Source organism: Brachyistius frenatus, unplaced genomic scaffold, assembly GCF_029030835.1.
Source record: "Brachyistius frenatus isolate BFR_SWC_R1_liver_20210118 unplaced genomic scaffold, ASM2903083v1 Contig_6, whole genome shotgun sequence".
Taxonomy (NCBI): Eukaryota; Metazoa; Chordata; class Actinopteri; family Embiotocidae; genus Brachyistius; species Brachyistius frenatus.
In genome coordinates, this window is record NW_027210605.1 from 3,955,056 (window position 1) to 3,976,739 (window position 21,684).

The window sequence follows — 21,684 nt, forward strand, 5'->3', positions numbered from 1 at the left end:
ACTCAGTCTGGACGTATACTGACTGAGTGGCAGAGCACGCGGAGCTGTGATACTGTCATTTGGCCATCAAGGGGAGATGAAACACCGCGAGAGACGGTGCACGCCTTCTTCCCCACGAGGCGTCAGCATTTGAAAGGAAATTTGTTGAAACAACCTGCTCCATGAGTTGGCAGATAGGTGGACGAATGGTCTGTGCAGGAACAAAACTTGCAGACACTTTTTAATCGATTTTAAATATTGTATTGTGGCTTCCCGATTTAAAAAAAAAAAAAAAAAATCCAGTTTCGGTGCACTTAAACTTTGAAACTACCTTTCAGAACTAGTAAACATATACATGTATTGTAAGATTAGCTCAAATCTGCAAACACTTCGAGCATTCAGGCTGGGATTATGAAATGGGCAAGAATCTAACGTTGGACGTCCGAAACAAAGAGGTTTATCCTGCAGACCCGGGAACGCCCGTGTCACCGCCCTCTAGCGACAAACTGGCCAGCCATTGGCCAGATTCTTGCACTACGTCTGTCTGATTGGCCGGAGGTCTTGTCATTGAACGTTTGTTGTTCACGCTGGCCTCAGAGCAGGAGCGTCTGTGACAGTGGGGTGCTTTGATTCATGCTGTTGTGGACTCATTTTTGGATTCGGAGAACAATTAATGCGGCCAGAACAGAGCGTATGAAGGTATGTCTACATGGGAGGTTGTAGAAATATATGCTACTGGCTTCCAGAGAGTCTTTCTCCAATTTAAATCGGGCTTTTCATAAGTAAGAAAGCATAATGCAAAAGTCCATGGGCAGGTCTCTGACCCAGTCTGATATGCTTGTATGGTGTGTTGCTTTGCCATTTCTGGTCATGTGAAACTTTAAACTAGGTAGGAATTTATGCTAAATAGTTATTGAATAAACAATTTGAAATACATTGTAATAGTAAGGATTCAGGGCTGGGATTCATGGGTTTTGTGTTGAGTTCATTTTCATGCTAAGGCTGAGAGTGCTTCACATTGAGTGCAGTATAGATTTTGCCATCATCACCCCAGGCAATCTACGTAGATAATAGCTAATTTGATGTTTTGTGTGAGGTCTGTGGCACTTGATGTTGCCAACACGGAATGTAATGACAGTCCCTGGTGTCAGACAAAGGCCCAGGATGGCAGGTGCTCCTCTGCTGTTCCTCAGCAACCACAGCTATCATTTATTGCTTTGAAACACACTGAACAGCCTCTCCTGCACACAGTGACCATATCAGCATAGATCCTTCCCAGATTCTCAGCCAGAGGGAGTCAAATTTAACCCAAGCTTTGTTAGAGGAATTGATGTAAAGTACAAATTGAGCATAAAACATTTAACTGAACGTATGAATACACAAAACACAGGGGGAGATACAGGCTCGCTTTGGCATTTCCGAAAGACCAGTGATTTCACATGATCTCCTTTTTGCTGTATATTGACTTGCAAGTCTGACTTAATCATGATTTGTTGATTACAATGAATGTAACATCTCATAGCAAAACTATGAAGATATTTTCATCAGCTATTGGTTGGTTCATCAGTCCGTACTCAAAGCCAAACTGCAACACTACCACTTGAAAGAAACCATATGGGCTACAGAGTGGGTTTTAGTGATTTACTTTTGAATGATGATTCCCATGGTGTGGGTATCCCTGGAATGTTGGAATGATTTTCCATGGAAGCTGATCGGGTGACATATACTGAGTTTGGCCTACATTGACAGCCAACAGCTCAAATGTGCACTAATAAACTAAACTAATGTCAAAGTATATGTGCATGTGTGGTAAGGCCAGACTGGAAACCACTCTCACAATGCATGACAAGTTAGTAGCCAGTAAATAACTCCTGATTCACACTGTGCTGCTTTGCTGCGAAGGTGTGGTGAACCACAGAAAGCTCACAGGAATTTTGGAGAGACAGAGAATGTTCTGGGACGCTGCTCTAAGAAAGTAAACAGCATGTCAAATTTCGTGGCAGCGGAGAGGAGAGAGGTTTGTTTCAAATGAAGATAAGGGCTTTCTCTTTTAATATAGACACGTGAGAAATGAATGGCAAAACCTAAATAAATATGTGTAGATGCTTCCATTCAGGGCATAAAGTGTCACTGAAAACGATAAGAATCATATGCTGTGATTCTGAATCCACTGAACGCCTTTAGATTTGGGACCCACATGACAGACAGTGATTACCGTCACCATCATGGATACTCCACCATCTTTGTAAGAATGGCGTTTGACCCAATAGTAGGGTTCCAGAGCCTTGTAAAATCTGTGCAGAGATGCACAAACCTTATCCCGGCAGGCCATCACTTAACTAAATCACTAAGGGGTGTGAACAACAGGCGGATTACAATTGAGCTTCACTTATCTGACTTAGCAGCTCGCACATATCTTGTCAAACACGTAATTAACACTCTGAGTATACCGGTGACATTCCCAGGAACCAATCCAAGAGTGACTTCATCCCTAATTGAAAGGAAGAGGTCAGCTTTGAAATTAGTGTTTTGTCTTTCTCTGCAGTTTAAGGGTGATGTCAGCTGTGTGAGGTGTGTCACGTCTGGGTCCATATGACTAGACTGGATCTAGCTGATGAATCACAGGACACAGTGGACTGAAGTCTTAAAAATAAGATGTTTCAAACAATCACATTTGCCTTACAGTCTTTGGGGTTGAAGCACACTGAACCTTTTCAGTGGACAGTTGGGGACTGATTAGAGCAGACAACTGTCTTCAGTCCCTCAGCAACTTAATGTGCAGAGATGCTAATGACTTCCTGTTTATAACCCAGAGCACAACCCAGTGAGGCCACAGATGGGACCCCAAGTCCCTTTACACATGAGTTCTGAGCCACTCATTGAAAAAAAATGCAGATAGAGAAGCCACCACTATGTGCTGCTCTACATATAAATCCATTTATAATACTCACAAGGATTCCTTTTACATGATTCTGTCGATTGCTCTGATTTCATTTTATGGTTATTTGCTTCTTTAATGTTTGGAAAAATTCAAAAGTCTCACAGGGTATCATATTTATCTGAATCAATAACATTATATTTTCCCCTTTTTTTTTCTTTTTTTTTTTCTTTAGGAGGAGGAGATGAATGTGGAGGCTCTAAGCAGAGCGGAGCTGCTAACTCTCCTCAGTATCTTGGAGGGAGAGCTGGAGGCCCAGGATGTAGTCATACACGCCCTCAGGGTGAGTTGGCCACTGCATCTAATACAACAAATCAACACATGGACTCACAATCATGCCTATTATACATATTACATATGTTTAGGAGTTTATATAGGAAATCATAATATAACATACTTTAAGAAATTACATTATTGCCATCCCAGCAGCCCATTAAATAAAGAACACATTTTGTCAATACAGCCTTTGACAGTTAAATCAACCTGTTTCAGCATTACACTCCCAAAAAGAATGTGAGCTAACAGGGAGGGGATGTGTAAACAGGAAACTGAGGAAGCAGAGCTAGTGAAGACAATGGCATAGGAGCCATTCTGGGTTCTCTGGCCTTTTATTCCACCAGGCACGAGTATTATTGGTGCTCAGAGCAGTCTCTGGCCACAGCTGCCATTTGTTTTTCTCATTTTGTTCAATTCTGATAATATTCAGATCTGTATATGATTGTGTTGTGTCTTGATTGTGGTCACATGGAGTTCATTTTTACTCACCTTAGCTTTAATTCGGTACATTCCCATTGATTTGCCACACAAAAATCAAATTCGGTCTCAGTGAAAGAGGAGGACTTTGGGGCCTGTGTGGTATGTTGCCTTGGGTACATACCTTAAACCCTGGCACAAGTTGCTGGCATATCAGCTGTATTCATCTGTGTTAGGAACACAAAGCACAGACCATGACGTTCACTCAAAATGCTTTTAAATGCACACTACACTTACTATGTGGGCGCAGGTGCCGCACAAAACCTCTAAACGCTTTGAGCTTGTTAATTTAACGTGACTCACCAAAGCGCGCATTGTGAACAGCAATTCAGACATTAACAGCCTGATCACATCGCATGTCTATAGTTAGAGGAGTGTTTCTTACATACTTTTTCCTTAAATCCTGTCTTTTGTTCAGCTCATTCTCTCATATTCAAGTGAAAAAGCATAGCTTTCCTTCAGAAACAATGCATATCAGTGTTTGAGTCAAGTCTGATTTAGGCTGCTTTCAGACTCATGAGCGCAGCACTTGTTCAATGCTTGACTCATTATCTGAAATACTGATTGAGTCTGTAATAAGGACAAGTAGCAACCGTGGCCGTCCTGTTCTAATAAATAAGCCTTGATAATGAAGTTTATCTAAAGCAAGCGAGGCTGTCGTCATGAGAGAATTTCAGTGCCAGGGCCTGACGGAAAGCCACTGTAACCACTCCGGTTCAGATGCAGCTTGAGTGGCAGCTATCTGAAGCAGATCTGAAGCATGCAGCGTTTGACCCGAAACTCAATGCACACATAATCATCCCCTCAGGACAAATTCATGGTCGCCTCGATGTCTGTATTCCTCTTTCCATATCTTGAGCAATTACTGCTTTTTTTTTTCTTCTCTCTTCTTTCCTCAGTGACATTACGGGGGGTCTTTCATGTTTAACCATGGCCCATGTCCTATCTGCCCACTGACATTTTGGTGGTCTCTGTTGGGCCACTCAGAGGCTGCAGTGTTTATTGTGGAGAGGGTGTAGAGCGTTGTAGGCTCAAATGACTGACTTCCCTTGTTCCCACTGGGGACCTGTACTGTAAATTACTGCCTGCTCAACATCAAGGCAGATTGTGTGTAGAAGGGAGTGTCAGAGTTCAATAGCAAGCTAATGTATCCAATATTGAGCTCTGTCTTTGTGGATCAATTTGGCACCCAGGAAGTCTGTTGATATTGTTCGTTTTTCTCTGTCTTGGTTGTTTTTCACCTTCCTTCTGTCTGTGTTTTTTCACAGATTTTTAATGCGCAACAAGCAGCTCCTATAACAATTTACTTCTTGAGCCACAGCTTTCTTTTCAGTGTTGTCAGCTTGCATACCGCATTAACTTTAGTGTGTGCCAGTAATGTTTACTTTTATGTGAGGATGATTGAAAAAGAGGCTCTCAAATCTTCCCCAGTCTCTACCTACTTTGAAATATTTTGTCCTCTCAACAACAAGTAGTTGGGATGCCTTTACATTGCCCGGGACAACCGTGTTGAGTCGCTTTTTAGCCCCACCTTCCCCAGAAACCCTTGAAAACCTGGCGCTACATCAGTGTTTGCTTGCTTACAGAATGGGATGGCGTCACCTATGGGGCTTGTCTCTACAGATTCTTGATTGTGCTGTCTCTAGTTCTCATTACTAAGAAGACAGATAAGCAGTTTTACAAGCAGGAACATTCCTGAGAACATGACACTAGAAACAGGTCCTGCATTCCAAGAGGGGTGGCGCATCTTTTGAGCTGTCGATTGTTTATATCAATAGGGATCTAATGCTACTATTATCTTCTCTCCGTGGACAATAAATGGTGCAAATCCAGCTTAGAACAAGTACTCTGTAGCTCAAAGGCATTTCCGTTAAAGACATAGAAATAGATGTATGTGACAGAGAGATACCTGCTCCTTAAATACTCAGTGAGAGACCCGGAAGTCTGTCCCTCTTGATTTTTATTTCCATTAATTTTGAGACACTAAAAATGTGAACACAATGGGGAAAAAAAACTTCCAATTGAACATTAAAACAAAACTCTGTGACATCAAAATATGCCTTAGATCTATGCCTAGGGACTACTTTCAACAATTTTTTTTTTTTTTTTGTCAATAGACTCCAGAATTGCTCTTTGTCAATGGAATGAAATGTTTTTGTTTACCATGGCGATAAGGTTCGTGTGGTTAAAATGTTCATCCGTTCGTTCTCAGCAGTGTTGTCCATCTGATGTCACATCTTGTAATCCTAAAGTGCTTTGTCTATTTTTGCGGCCTGACGCGTTTTCCTGACTCCGCAAACAATAGGGCCTGGCATGAGTGTGTTGTTCAGATAAGAGTGTGTATTCTTTCACTACTCAAGAGTCACTGCCCAATTTGGACATGTTGTCAAGATTTGGAGGGAGGAAATGATAAAAAAAAAAAAAAATTAAATAAACAAAAGCAATGACTACACAGAAGGTTCCCTTAAATGCAAGGAAGGTTGCCTTATATAACATGTTAATGCATGTCGGTATGTGATGTCAGTGAAGTGCTGTATCAACAGCCAGAGGCCCGAGGCGAGAGTGCAGCTCCCTGACCTGAAAATGTTCAGATGACATCAAAGTGCCTAATGTTACCTTCTGACCTTTATTGTTCAAATAGGTGCTCAACCCCCCCCCCCCCCCACACACACACACACACACAACACATCACACACACAATTCACAGCTAATATGAGCAACATAGACCAAGTAATATTGTCCTTAGGATTCCTTTTTATGGCAGCCTCTCTTCTGCTGACACACAACATGAAAAACAAGGTTCATATGACACAATCCTTCACTGCTACTTGCACTGAGCATTAGAATATTAGTCTGCTGCACATACATCAAATATAGTATATAATAATATATATATATATAACTATAATCCTATAGTGATATAGGAGGTCAGGCCAAATCAGGACAACAGCCAGTTTGAAAACATAAACAAGTCGCTTTCACATTGAGGTTTGTCCTCATGTCACTCTCCATTAATTGCCCTGTCAGTTAAATGTTTGACTTGGTTCAGACCACTTCCTTGTTCCACCATGTGATATGATGAGCATTTTGAAAAGCAGTGCCTGACTAAAGGCTAAGAACACCTGCTCTCATGTTTCATCACTAACCGCTGATGATAACATTGGCGGTAGTTAAACATTAATTTAACAGTTTTCTTTGGTGTCCTCAGTTATCTCGGTGCCATCTGTGGTTAATGTGTTTGTGGGAGGTGTGGAAGATACAGCTCGGCCCTTAAGCACACACCTCAGCTTACACTTAACAAAGCATACACCTACAAACTCATCTCCGTCCAAACGTCCATTTTTGTACCATTACTGGTACCCTCAAATGACTCATAAGATTCAAGGGACCTTCATGTACATGTTAAACAGCATAGTCAGCAGTCAGTGTTAAGAAAAACCCTGCAGTACCTGACCTTTGCCTGGTTCTTAGACATTGCCAGTATAGTGTTTGAAGGAGTCACACTGCTGCAAGGTATTGCATGCTTGTTTCTGCAGCATCTAGTGGACTTATTCCTCTGCATTATCTGAACAAACCAGTCAGTGAAACCTTAACCTGAAGTAAATGTGCCATCATTTTAAGCTGAATTGTCATATGTTGCATCTGTAAAAAACAAATTCTGTACAAAAATGTACCCACGTGTTCTGTACCAAAATGTTGAGGTTCACTGTCTCTCTCACACTGCTGTGTTCTCCACTCCATCTGCATGAGCAACTACATTATCTTTTAAGACTGACATGGTTTGCTTTGTCTGAACTTTCGGCTAATATGGATTCATTGGCAGGACAGATTAACCTCAGAGCACACTATAGCTTTAGAATATAGCCCAAGACAGGTAATGCTACAGCATTGTCAGTGTAAGAGTACACCCGGTCAGGGCAGGACTCGCATGACAAATGTTGTAATCCCAGGAATGTCAGGTCATCAGTGTCAATGTGTTTATCAAAAGAGATGTCGAAACTTGATCTACAACTGAATGTTTTTGGGTTTTTTTATGTAAAAGGGGTCCGGTATCGTGACGAATCCACACGGAATTATCACGCGTATCGTGACAAATCCACTTATCTTCCAACACTTCAGCATCAGGGAGCTGCCTTTTAGTCTCCTTTCGTTGGCCGGCCTACAAATTTAATATGTTGTTCAGTTTCTTCGCTCTCATCACACCGGCTCTGATGACTCCACTGTATGTTAACTGCTCAACACCACAGTGAAAAGTTAGCTGATAAGCTGCGTATTTGTGAAGAAAAGCTGACTATTTTCTTAATTTTGGGTTAAAGTGGATTCCGAAATTTCTAAAGATGATATTTTAGTTTGTAATTTGTAATTGATATGCAAAAAATATATTTTTGTATTTAATTTGCAAACATTTTTTTAGTTTATCTTTCGAGAATTAAATTGACAGCACAAAGAAGTGTGTAAAAAGTGAAAGAGTTTGAATACTTAATCAAATATATTTCCGTGGAAGAATGAATATTGAACTTGGATGTTGTGCCATGTAACTTCCAATGAGTCTACTTGATGTGTAAATGTTCTTTTCAAACAAAAACATTTCAAAAGTCGATATGTCAGGGGTTTTGTCTCAGAGCTTATTGTACAGTTCCTCTGCCTACAATCTAATTTCATTATTTGCAATTTGGTTTCTCCCAAGACTATTTCATTTCCTAATCCCTTCAAAGTGTTGTGCATCGAACAATTATGTTGTCGTTCATGGTTATTCAGCAAGTCAATGGCCCCAAGCACCAGATTTTCACTCAAAACTATGTTTCTACTTTTCACTCAAAGTAAGATTAAGGTATGCATACTCTTGGCAGGTGTGATGTGTTATTATCTTTAATGAATCATTTTTGACATTTTCATAACTGCTGCCTGAGAGAAAGACATGGTGAGATAAATCACACAGGCAGTAAGATATGCGCATGGCTTTTCTTCCACCCACAGTGTTAGTTGAGTCAGATTGAGGAGATAACTGTATATTTGTAAAGGTAGATATGCACCCAGTACCATTCAGAGTGGTATTTTTTTGTCCCTGGTAGCTGCTGAGTTCATTGTGTGACAGTCATTATAGAGGCTTACTAAGGAAACAGGACTCCCTGGCTGTTTTCAGCTCACAGAAGGGCATGATTGTGCCCTGAGGCTCGAGGCTTTTTCCAGGTGAAAAGCATCGGGTTTTCCTTCACATCTTGTTGCAGAAGAAGGAATGCATGAGAGGATGAAGACTGCTGAAGAGGCCAATGATCAAACGAGCTGTGGCACACCCGTTTCAATAGCAACAACGATGCATGAAATTGTAGAGGAATTTTACATTTACATAACAGAACTAAAAAAAAAAATATACCATTATTGATTATGAAACAGTGGACTAAAATTATTCATATATAATATCGTCTTTCCCACGCCTTGCTGTAGGGACATTTGTCATCAGTAGTTGAACAGAAATGAGAGCTTTGCAGCAGCGAGGGTTTGCTTGTTGTGCCCTCTCATAGAGGAAGGCACACTCTGTCATTATGATCAGAACTAACCCAACAAAAAAACCATGAGAGACCAGACCCTATAGGCTACAGCTCCTACACACACGCACACGCACACGCACACACACACACACACACACACACACACACACACACACACACACACACACACACACACACACACACACACACACATAGAGAGAGAGAGCGCCTGGCCCTTAAGGGTCTGTTTAAACAGTTATTTAACTCGGGAAGCTGCAGTTTTGTCTTCAGTCAAGTTTTATAGCTTTCCTCTACAGGCCAGCACAAAAACACATGCACACAACTACAGGTAAATATACAAACTGCATTCATACACTCGTATCCACACTCTCACTCATAGAAGCCTACTAGGTCAGATTTGGAGACAATGCATGAGACTGGAGGCATTGAGACAGTGTCTTTGTGCAAGATCTGTAATCTCTTCACCAAGGGTCACATTCTTTGTTCAGCTGGAGAAAGAGCCTCAAATACAGCTGCCTTACTGAAACCCTCAGGGTGTGTGTGTGTGTGTGCTGGTGGGTGTATTTGTGCTGCCACAGTCTGAGAGCTTGTGAGAAAGAGAGTCTGATGGGCAGGCAGAAGCAGAGAGAGGCATTTACTAAGAAATGATGAACCAACAGAGGAATGCAGTGCCACGCATGTTTGGGCAGGGGGACGACGGGGGTCGTTTGACTGGGGTGTCTGATGAGGACTGCATGGGGAGACGGAGACGGAGACGGGTGTCGTGAAGGCGGGTGGAGTGAACTCTGTGGCATGTGCTTACATCACTAGGACACCCAGCTGACCCTGCATGTCTCGAGAACTCAAACCTACAAACTGTTATGTAGCTAATGAGACCTCCTAATGATACATCGGGATGACCAAGATTGATGTCAACACGGCTCTATCATGTTTCACTTCATTGCTTGTCATTCCAGCTTGAATACTGTGGGATAAAGTAAAATTGGGTGAAATGACAGCAGTATTTTGTTCCTCGTGATCTAATTTTTGCCCTAAAACAAGAGTGCTTTCGCTTTTATTCAATAGTTCTTTTTTATTAGTTTTGGTATGATCTAACCACTTCATTTGAAACAACTCTGTGTGTCTAATTTCATGACCCAGTCCTTCACCCCTGCATCCCTGGGGAGGAGTTCACATCTGCCCCTGGTGGGGGTTGGACAGCCGAGCCTCACCTCTTTGTGTTTGGGTTGACGGGAAAGACCATCTGCTTGTGCTCACACTAACAATAACATCACTCAGCACAGGTTACCTGCACACACATGGACACACACTTTCAGGTCTATGTTTAATGATTACATGTATCCCTAAAGTTATTACCATAATAAAACATGAAGGTGTGTGTATCCTTGGATAGTTTTTGGTACTTAATGTTTTTTTTGGCACAGCCAGTGGGGCCTTGTTGTTATGTTCTTGACACATTTTTGTCCTGTGCCTCAGTGTGGAAAAGATACCTCACTTTATCAAACTCAAATATTGACCTGCATAAAAACATTGGTTTCTGCCCTGTGTGGACTCAACATGCACATGGACGTATAATGACGTGTTTCTCCTTTAGCGCATGCATACACATTGATCTAATACTTGATATCATCATTGTCAACTGGTTGCCCGCTGTGCTCCAAATGTATCTATGTATATGTGTGTGTTTCCATATGCTTCATCCTCTGGTGTCCAATGGTAAAGCTGATTTTCAGTCTCTATTGAAAAGAGGGGTTGCTTTTCAAGTTAATGCTGAGCCTATTAGTAATCGAATCTAATGCCTAATTACATGTGCTTGTTGTATGTTTGTGTGTACCTATTAGGCTCAGCACAGAGATGCTTTCGTCCAGGAGCGCTACGGACAGTACGACCTCAGCGATCCATTCCTGGCCCTGCAGCGGGACAACGAATCCCTGGAGCGCCAGAGCACACTCGCCCAACCTCACACGCATCTGCAGGGCCGGGCTGTGGGCCCAAATCCGCTGGCTGTGCTTAAACTGGTCATGGCTCACTGCAAGAGGATGCAGGAGAGGATGATGGGACAGTTGGCGGCTGCTGAGAACAGACACAGGAGGGTAAGGGGCATGCTCACTCAGGCATCCCACCCGTCTTCATATCAGATTTGCGTGTAGTAGCCGTGCTGCAACCAAGCAAGCACCCAGCCATTATCACACAGAGGCTCACATTTGTACAATAGGGTTGTTGTGTGTGTGAAATGCGCGTGTATCTATTTGTCTCCATGTTTCAGCTACTGAGTTGGCTGAGTGAGGCAAACAGGCAGCAGCAGCTGCAGCTGCAGCCACGGCTCAGAGGGTTGATACGGAGCTTTATCACAGCATCACAGAAGAGCTGAAGGTCTAGGAGAGACTGAGAGGCATACAAACTCCACCCGTGCATGAGTCAGGTTTAGGAAGTTGATTAAATGGACAAAACTTTGTAATGTGGAGGAGGTTCTGTGGAAGCTGATGAGTCAAGGGACAATTTTCAAACAGCCAAGAAAATTAGTTCAAGGATGATGTCCAATTCATGCACTGAATCCTGAAACAAGAAACCTGCCTGCATGTGACCTTATCTAATTTTAATCACTTGTATGTTTGATAGATGATATCTGATCTGGAGAAGGAGAAACAACAACATGCCCAGGACTCTGCGCAGCGTGCAGATTTCAACTTCATGCTGCAGACAGAAAGAGATAAACTGCTGCAACAGGTTTGAGTGATATAGTGTGTCTGCGTATTTGTATGTTTATCTTTGGTAAAAATGGTCAACTTAACGAAACTCGGATTTATTTATTTAGCACATTTCATACATGCATGCAGCCTAGAGTGCTTCACGTAGAAAAATTCAAACGAAAAAAAAAAAAAAAACATTTGAAAAAAAAGCAGTACTAAAAATCACGCTAAAACAGTTAAGTGTACAGAATCAATAAATAATAGTCTTGAACAGAATAAACACCAGGAATAAAAAAATAATGAATACAACTAAGGCTGTAAACATTACTCCAATATAAAAGCCAGTCTAAAAGAAAAAAGTCTTTAGTTTGCCTTTAAAATACAGAGAACGTTTTTTTATTCTAAAATCCACAGACACTGAGCTCCTCAGTTTGGAGCCTAAAAAGAGAAGGCACTCTCACTGGAACTTAGAGTCTAAAAAAAAAAGAAGATCTTCACTTGCTGATAAATGAGCACATCTGCTGGATATACTTCCCTTTCCTTCTCCATCGCTTGTCTGCAAAGTGTCCTTCTTCATTGTTGTAGCTGTGATTTAAAACCCAGTGACTGAGCAGGGACGCATCAGTGCAGCTCCACTGTGTAACACAGTAGGGTGGAGAGGGCTTGGCGTGTTAAAGAACAGACACACACGGGCACTCATAAGCACCAGCACAGGACTGTTCCATGGGAAACAGATGAGGAAGAGGCCATTGTTTGGCTGTCCAGCAGCCATGGGGCTTTATGGCCTCAGGAAACCTGAGATAATGGATGTCCATGTCTAATGCAAGGTCAGCTGGCGCACACACACTGTGAGCACACAGCCAGCTACTCCATAAACTTCACACAAGTGCCTTATGTAAGGAAGGGTTCCTGAGTGTCTCGCAGTCTTCCTCAGGCCTTCCTGCCTTTGCTGTTTTTCGTACACTGACAATACACACACACACACACACACACACACACACACACACACACACACACACACACACACACACACACACACACACACACACACACACACACACACACACACACACACACACACACACACACACACACACACGATTGTATTTCATCACCTCTCGTTTCCTTCTCATTCTCATCAAAGCTTTTAAGCTGCCCAGTCACCCGCTGATGACCTCATGGCAAAACTGAACTTTCCATAAACATGCCACGCAAGCAGAGGCAAAACATGAACAAGTCACTCTGTCTCCGCTGACTCTGAACTCCTGATTTAAGTGTTGTTTATCAAACAGAACTGTGTGTTGAAACTCGGGATAAAAACAGAAATAGGCTACCTACAAATGATGTCAATCATTTTCATCCTCATCTAAATATTGTGTCTAATAAATCAAATGACCATTTTATGTCTCTCAATGAATTTTAGATGAGCTATTTGAATTAAATTACAATGTCGCTTGAGCCAATATCATGAATGTTATGCACAAACAATATAAACATGTAGAAGATACCTTTTTTTTTTTTTTTTTTTTATCTGTACAGCAAATCTAAATTATTATTATCTGAAGAAAATAAGGAGAAGAAAATAAGACACTGAAAACTTAGTGATAGTAAGCAGTTGCAATGGGATACGTCAACAAACTCCTTTTCAGGAAACTATTGTGCTTTATACGAGTAGAACGTGTCTCTGTTGGAACTAATGCAACACTAGTGTTATTTTGCCTCCTTGTGGTTAAATATGGAAAAGCTGCCTTGATTTGTATTCCTCTCACTCTGTGCAGTTGGAGGTGGAGCGTGCAACAGTGCAGAGGTTAGAGACGGAACAAGAACAAGTGGTGAGCAAGGCGGAGGAGTCGCTGTCCCAGCAGCAGCAGCTCTCCTCAACTCTGACTCTGGAGCTGCAGAAGGCCAGCAGCCAGGCTCAGGAGGAGGCTCAGAAGGTCTCCCAACTTCACTCTTTGCTGCAGGAAGAGACCAGCGCCCTGGAAAAGCTCCGGGCGGTTCTTGAAAACGAGACGAGCCGGGCAGCCCAGCTGGAGGCCAGGTCTGAGAGGCAGCTGGCTGAGTTTGACACAGAACGAGAGCAGATGAAAGCCAGGCTCAGCAAAGAGGAGGAAAGGAGTCGGGAGCTTGAGAGACAGGTCGGGGAACTGAAGGAGAGGTTGGCTGAACCTGAAGGATGTGAAGAGGAGGGGAAGGAGGCTGCGGTGGAGGGGGAAGAGTCACCGTCCAAAATGATGGTGGTGTCCACCTCTGTCCAGACTGAGCCTGATGCCACTCCTAAATCCACCTCACTGCCCAAGGTGAACGGCCATCACACTCATAAAGAGACGGAACCGACCCAGCTGGAGGGGAGAGGAGCAGACAATGGAGGAGGAGTAGAAAATGGGGGAGGAGCCCTTTTGCATTCCCCTCTGCACCCTCTTCCTCACCCTCATCCTCACTCTCCCTCCAGCACAGCCTCCTCCTCGCTCTCCTCATCCCCTATTTCCTCCCCTGTTCTGGCTAAGCGTCTGGGGAGCCCAGGTTTCCATCAGTCCTCCTACCAGGTTGGAGTCAACCAGCGATTCCAGGCCGCCAGGCACAAGTTCCAGAGTCAGGCTGAGCTGGAGCAGCAGCAGCAGCAGCAGCAGCATGGTGGCCCTCTTTCCCCCAGGGACCTCTCCCCCACCACCACCTCCATGCCTCCCCCACCAGAGCACAACACAGCTAAGCAGCTGGCCCGCAACACTGTCACTCAGGTGCTGTCCCGCTTCACCAGCCAGCAGGCTGGAGTCAAGCTGGCACCAATCAGCAGCTCGCCATTTGGCACAGACTACCGCAACCTCGCGGGATCTCCTCCAGGGGGGAGGTCGCCCTCTTCAGGTCCTCTGTCTCCGGGCATCCGCTCCCCCCTCACTCCTCGCTCAGAGAAGACCCATCCACCTCCAATCCCTCCAAAGAAGCCAGGCATGAGTCCAACTCCAGGCTCCCCAAGTCACTCTTCTCGGACGAGCCTCTTCCCAGAGCTGACGGGGAACTGTGGACACGGCAGCAGCGGGCAGGAGGGAGCCAAGGAGTCTGACCTGGTTTTATCTTCTGGCAGCTAACAGCTACATCATACAAACTAACTGCTGAAAACAAGTCGGGGCTAAATCAGCAGTCACTTTTACATCTTCGCTAACCCTTGTGACCCAGCATCATAAAGCACTCAAAATTCAGTAGCCTACACACTTCAGAGCTGTACTGTTTCAAACAAATGCAGAGTTTGTGGCACCCCTGCATCTCTGTACCACAACATGACAAACAATTGGAAAAAAAATATATTTGAAATCAAATATAGTATATTATTGATTCTTCTATTGGATACAGTCTTTCCTATTTTAACTGCACTGTCATTATTTCTTTGTGTAGAATTATAGTGAATTTAAACTTTTAGAATATAAATATTTATCTGTTATTCTCCACAATGACCCTATACAAAGGGTGTCGAAAAAGTGACCAATGGAAAGACATGTTGATTATGAAGACAGACATGTCAACAGGATTTAATACAACACCCTTAATTCTCAAACTGACAGTTATTTTACAATCAAAACAATGAAACAAAACTGTATAGCAAGTAGAAGGACTAAAATATATAAATGTGCAGCATAGCAAGAGTGTAGCTATCACTATTTCACAATTTAGTTCGTAGTTTTTAAGTGATTTCCGAGTAAATTCTTATGCAGTTTCTATTGAGATGCTCCACGAAAACATTATTGTACTGTAAATATTTTAAAGAGTTCAGTTTATTCTCTATGAATGAACATCACATGCATGTACTGTTTTTTTGTTTTTTTTTACAATCATGTGTCATGAAAACACTGAGTCTCGTCTTGAAAAGGGAAAGCACACTTTGCACTGCATAACTCTATATTTAGATTATTATTTTTTATTCAGGGAGGGTTTGATTTCTGCTTCACCCAAACCGAAGAGGACAACGCGTCATGATATCCATCAGTGAACGTAATGGACGTTGAAGGTTTGAATCTTGCTACTGTAATTATTCTGTCAAATTATTTACATAGTATTGTGTCTTGTCCTAACAGTGCTACACATCAGATTATTGTTTTAGGTTTACCATTTTTCTTATGTCTCATGTCGTTTGGCTTTAAAACCAATAATTCATTGAATGAAGTTGTCATTTTAGCCAATCAATTTAAATCTTTAGGTTTATACTGTTGTCTGTGTGGGGCATTATCCCTCAACTGTCTCTAGGAAATAAGCATATCACGAACACTTGTGGCATTTAGGGATTTTTAAATAAACTGTCCATGCCATGAAGCCAAGTGCGTCTGACAGCGAGTCGTTCTATTAAAGTAATTTCAGTTGGCAATCTTAAAAGGATCTTGATTGGTACACTATGCAAATCTTTGTATGCTACAGCCGGAAAGGAAAATTAAAAAAAAAAATCTGGCCAAGATGTTTAATCCATTTATTTGAACAGTATGGGGCAGTACACTCTTGAGCTTTATAACTGATCGGCACACAGTTGTAGTATATCGCGAGGGTTGAACACAGCACATAGTATAGCTAACAAGTAACTGATCCAGGGTCAGTCTACTCAGAAGTCATGTAACACGTAGAGCATAATGTGGCCTTGCAGAAGTCGCGTAACATTTACAGTATATGATCTTGCCATACATGGCAACTGCTTTGCGTTCACTTGGCATTGACCAATACGGTTTGTTACAGTTATACAAGAGTGCAATGTTCTAAGACTCCAACAAAAACCGGCATATTAAAATAGAAATTTGCATACATGGGCGGGAGGATGGAGTTCTTTACCATAGGAAAGAGATTTTGGCAAAAAAAAAAAAAAAAATCTTGGTGAATACGAGTATGTTTTCCTTTTTACAAAGGAAAAGCTGTACAGCAATGGAGGTGTTGCCAAAGTAAGAGAACAGAGAATGCATTTTAGATGCAGCAGCGGAGAAGTCGCTTTATCTTGTTTCGGTCATCGTAGCTTGCATGGGTGGAGAGACCGTACATCAGTGGAGCACAACGGAAAACAAGTAAACATTCCCTCAGTCCAAACAGATACTGACAAACATACAGGTGCAGGAACAGAGCTATGCTGAGGATTGTGCTACTCCTAAATGTTAACAGGTTTTTGTTAGCAACGCGTGACTACGTTCCAGGTCAGTTCAGCAAAACTTTAAGGTCGTTATCGGTTAAAATCTTACCGATTTCATTTCCACCACACCTGGCAACCACAATGATAAAAACTTTCCAAAAAAAAAACCCCCGTCATATTATTCCAAAATCAAACCCTGATATTTGATGGTGTGCTTGGTTGGTCTCATCAGCTGCCTTGTGCGTTCTGGTTCTTTGCCCGTGTGCTGAGAACGGAGACATTTGATTAAAGTTGTTCATCAGTTTCACTCTGTGAAAATGTTGTAACGTCTCGCATCGGAATCTCGGGAGACCCTTAGATGTGCTGAAGGAAATTGACTTCTCTGCTGTAGCAGTCCTGAGCACAGCCCTGCACACTGTCCCAACACAACTCTTTAACAACACACATCCAAAAGTAACCACTTCCTCCAGACCATGATTATTTCCATAACTGCACCTTCCTTACAGCAGATCTGTGCCTAACGGTCTGTAAATCTTCAGTTACACATTTTTTTTTTTTTTTTTTAATTCCTTGCCCCGTGTTGATATAGTTTTGCTTTGGTTAGTCCTTGCTCATGTATAGGTGGGTGTTGTGGGCCCATGGGAGCGTGCATTTCCCCGGTCAGTCCCCCCCCCCCCCCACCCCCCTCTCCCCCATTAGGCATTCTGCATCTCCTTGCCGATTTTGTAACTTAGGATCTTATTCCAGTCGATCTTAGTGCGTGTGACAGGCAGCTGGCGACGCAGGGCCTTGAAGGTGGTGTCAGACATTGTCTGGTAGTTCTCACTGATTGCAGTCTGACGACAAGAGGTGGAGGGGAAACAAGTATCATATTTTTACATTCTTTATTTTAAAATGTCTATGTATGCTGAAGTGTGTAATAGTAACACCTGTTGTTTAAGACAATATATAAGATATGCAGTGAGTAATGGGTAACTTACCTGGTAGTCATTTTCTGCGTTTTCAATAATGTCAACAAACTCCTTAGCTGTCTGGCTTTCATTCTGTCAAAAATACACATGCTGTCATCTTACCAACAGAGATGGATGAAGCCCGATGTAAAGATTCAGAACTGACAGTCTAATACTATTCAACGACCATTGTTGACAAACTGCGAGTGCTTATGTATAATATTTTTACTTACAGTCACTGGTATTGATTCTTCTACCTCCTTATGGCTAACCAGCTGCACGTTCCCATCTTCATAATAATGCACCTGGAGACGGGACAAAAACGTTATTAGTAAACTAGGGTTTAAAAAATATATATATATATATATATTGCTCCATGGTTTATTTATCATTTATGTGGATGTGCACACTGACCTGGATTTTCAATACTCCCACCACCTGAGCAGTGGATTGACCAATGGTAAGCTTCCACTCTGACCTACAGCGACCATTCCTTTTTTAGAAAAATCAAGAGAAACCTTTTGTTACAATCAGACAGCGGCACAGGGAGCCATTAAACGAAATGAGACATACTATTTTACTTTCATCACTGCTAAAATATGTATCGACTGTATATTTATAAACATTTGGATAAAGCTAAAGGTATCTTATAAAAATCTGTAATATATTATGTTATATTAATGTGTATATATATATATCAGACAAACTGTACATATATTCTGGTATGCTTTTAAACAGCTGTTGGCAGAGAGGACACTATACCAGAAGTTTTTGGGTTGAAACTGATGTCCCTCAATGCAGGCTATGATTGTTTGCTGACCATCAACCGTTTTCCCATATACCTGCAACGCACAGATGTTATGAGTATGGGTAAAATGTTAGCCAGTATTGCCTATGTTCCTACTTTGTCACAATTGTTCGTGCGTCTCACCGTACAGACTCCAGTAGGGTAGTGCTCTTTGACGTAGGCACTAAGGGCAGTATCACAAGCATCTCTCCAGCTCCTCAGGGCCGTCTCGCCCTCATACGGCTGCACGTCGCTCACCTCTTTTCTTAGGTGGTCGAAGCGGAACGATAAACGGTTGCGCGGGTCCAGAAAGCGTCCCTGACCCAAGTCACCGTGCTCTGTGATCAATACCTGTAAAGAAGCGGCAGGAATGATTGAAGAAGCTTGCCTCAGACACGGGCTCTCCTGAACTTTATAAGAAAGATTTAAGGAGGAAACATACCGGCTCATCGTAGCCCTCGAGTTTGGCAGGAGTAAATTGATCCATGTTGTACTGGGCGAAGGAGCTGGACAAATAAAATGGGCACAGAGGTGCAGTAGACATTGATAATATGACATCAAAATGCCCCCCCCACCCCCGTATGAATCGTAATACTTACTGTGACGCCCCCTCCCTAAGAAGGTTGTCATTGTCGAGAAGAAGCCGCACATCTAGCAAGACAAGAAGAAACCACTGTTTGTGTAGTTCACTTCAGAAACAAAACCATAAAATACTATTATCGGAGAAGAAACAAATTGTACAATTTGTAATTGTTATCAAAAGCATGTTGCCACATCTGCTGCTTACCGTTGAAGACCTCATTGAACTCTCCAGGGGGGGCATGAGTTACAAAGTTGGCTGCTATGCGGACCTGTTGAGACACATCGATCAAGTATGTCATTGTTTTAATATGAATTCAGAAAGAGAAACTATACCTATAAAACAAATCTATAATAAAACGAAGACAAGTTTACCATTTTGCTTGTCGTTTGGTTGTGACCTTTTTTCTTTAATTAAAGTCGGTGTCACTTTATAGTTTACATTTCTTATCATAAGAGATGTAAACTAAAACGTTGTTCTTGGTTTCTACTCAAGTTAAGAGTAAAAATCCAAAATGACAACACCAACTTCGTAATAACACTACAGCAACTGTAGCACCCTGTTATAAGTCAGTAAAAAAAAAAAAAAAAAAAAATGAACAGCAAGTTTTATTAAATAATAGAATTATAGCTTTGGTCATTTAAAGGGAAATATCTACAAGAAAAAAACAAATATCACAACATTTCATACGGTGCACCATTTTACTGGCTAACAGATACAGATAGAAATATTCACATCGACCTGCTCGTCTGCACTGTGTCGTGTTATCTGTGAAATCTTGCCCTCAATTTTTAGGTTAGGTTAGGTAGTTACTTTATTAATCCCCGAGGGGAAATGTTTTCACTACGGCAGCATAGATAATAATAGAACAATAGAAAGCAATAAAATAGCAGTAAAATGGCAGTAAAAATATAAAATATAAAATGCACAGTGCATACAGTATATACAGTGCAGTATATATATCTATATCTGTATATATATATTATATACAAACAACCAAGAAACACAGACAACAGTGTTATTGTTGTGTGATGGATTTTGCCAGAGGTGAGTTATTGTACAGTCTTATTGCGGTGGGCAGGAATGATCTCCTGTATCTGTCCTCGTCAATAGTCGTTCATCTTAAATCTCTCTCGACGTTATCAGGAACATGTCGCTGCTCTCGCTTACAGTCTTGAGAGCCACCCTGTTGCTGTTCACAGATTTCTTATCTGCGGTCACCTTTCCTTGTAAGACAATCGTAAAAGTCTGTTCCTCCTGATCATTTGATCTTTGCGTCCACCTGCCCTGCCCCCCCCCCCCCTCCCTTGGCATGACGGAAGGCGCTTTGCCGTCGTCGGGCTCCGCGCAGGCATCCGTATCCTCGTTTTCAAGCCATGTTTGGCTCACATAAGTATCTGAACTGCAACTGAATCTGTTTGACCCAGAAATCCAAAGCAAAGGTAACATTAGCTGCTAATGCTAGCCTCGGTACATTACGTAGCCCTCGCTGTAAAGCGGTTCAGACTATCCTGGGAGAAAAAAAATGAAAAAAAAATGCGACTCTTGGAAATGGGTGTAAATTGTTCAATAAAATAACAAAACAAAAAAAAGTGTCCAGCACCAGAGACCAGATGTCAAACCTCTCCTGTCAGCGTTTGATGCCTCCGCTAGCCGACTAAAAGCCCGGCTGGCTAACGGTAGCCCAGAGCACAAGTTGATCACCTCTAAATGTGTATTCTCCTTCCGAATCCTAACCGCTGACACATATCAACGCGTAACATCTTTCTTTTTTTTTTTTAATTATTATTATTTTTTACAAATAAGAGAGAAAAAAATTGGTCTCTGAACAAAAGATTAAAATATTCTTCAAACCTTCTCTTCATCTGACAGCGGCTCCTCAAAGTCAGCCATCTTGGCTCTTTGTGACCCCACCCACCCCAGCTGACTGACGAGAAGCGGGCGCAGCGGGCTGTCAGTCACACGCGAGGAAACCCCGCCCACATACCCCACGTGGTTACTCAAGCCCTACGTCTCGTTGTGTTGTGCATGTTAATGGGCTCCCCCCTTTCGACGAGCGCTCAAATGAGTAACTTCGCAGAAAGTCAATGTAAAATAGTCTGAAGACTGTGGTTTACCATGCAAGAGCGGCGTTTGCAAGCTCGGTTATACGTGATTTTACAGTTCCGGTCGGGGTGTTACGTGTGCCTTCACAATAAAAGCAAGACGAAAATGTTCGTTATCAACATACTTTCTATGCAGTAAGACTGAAGTCTAAAGTTGCTCGGCTCATTTTTTTTTTTTTGCTGTTGCTGTTGTTGTTGTTTTTCATCCGAATTCAACATTTAATCAATTCCGGCTGTGCGATGTTTTGGTTCATTCAGGAACTTTGTTTTATTGTTGAAGTTACAGGAAATCGTAAG

At 42.2% G+C, this 21,684-nt stretch overlaps 2 protein-coding genes across 2 annotated transcripts; one reads left to right on the top strand and one right to left on the bottom strand.

Annotated features, from left to right (window-relative positions):
- Nucleotides 1–500: 500 nt before the first annotated feature.
- cttnbp2nlb (CTTNBP2 N-terminal like b) lies at nucleotides 501–16,177 on the top strand. Its single transcript, XM_069725383.1, has 5 exons — nucleotides 501–678; nucleotides 3,093–3,200; nucleotides 11,022–11,273; nucleotides 11,800–11,907; nucleotides 13,649–16,177. The coding sequence occupies exons 1-5, from the start codon at nucleotides 613–615 to the stop codon at nucleotides 14,954–14,956; spliced, it is 1,842 nt and encodes a 613-aa protein (XP_069581484.1). The 5' UTR covers nucleotides 501–612; the 3' UTR covers nucleotides 14,957–16,177.
- Nucleotides 16,178–16,309: 132 nt separating this feature from the next.
- capza1b (capping actin protein of muscle Z-line subunit alpha 1b) lies at nucleotides 16,310–21,239 on the bottom strand. Its single transcript, XM_069725395.1, has 10 exons — nucleotides 21,137–21,239; nucleotides 19,490–19,553; nucleotides 19,302–19,353; nucleotides 19,145–19,208; nucleotides 18,847–19,053; nucleotides 18,678–18,757; nucleotides 18,330–18,408; nucleotides 18,149–18,220; nucleotides 17,946–18,008; nucleotides 16,310–17,801 (listed from the first exon to the last, which is right to left on the bottom strand). Exons 1-10 carry the CDS (start codon nucleotides 21,173–21,175, stop codon nucleotides 17,661–17,663), a joined length of 861 nt encoding a protein of 286 aa, XP_069581496.1. The 5' UTR covers nucleotides 21,176–21,239; the 3' UTR covers nucleotides 16,310–17,660.
- Between the last annotated feature and the right edge of the window lie 445 nt (nucleotides 21,240–21,684).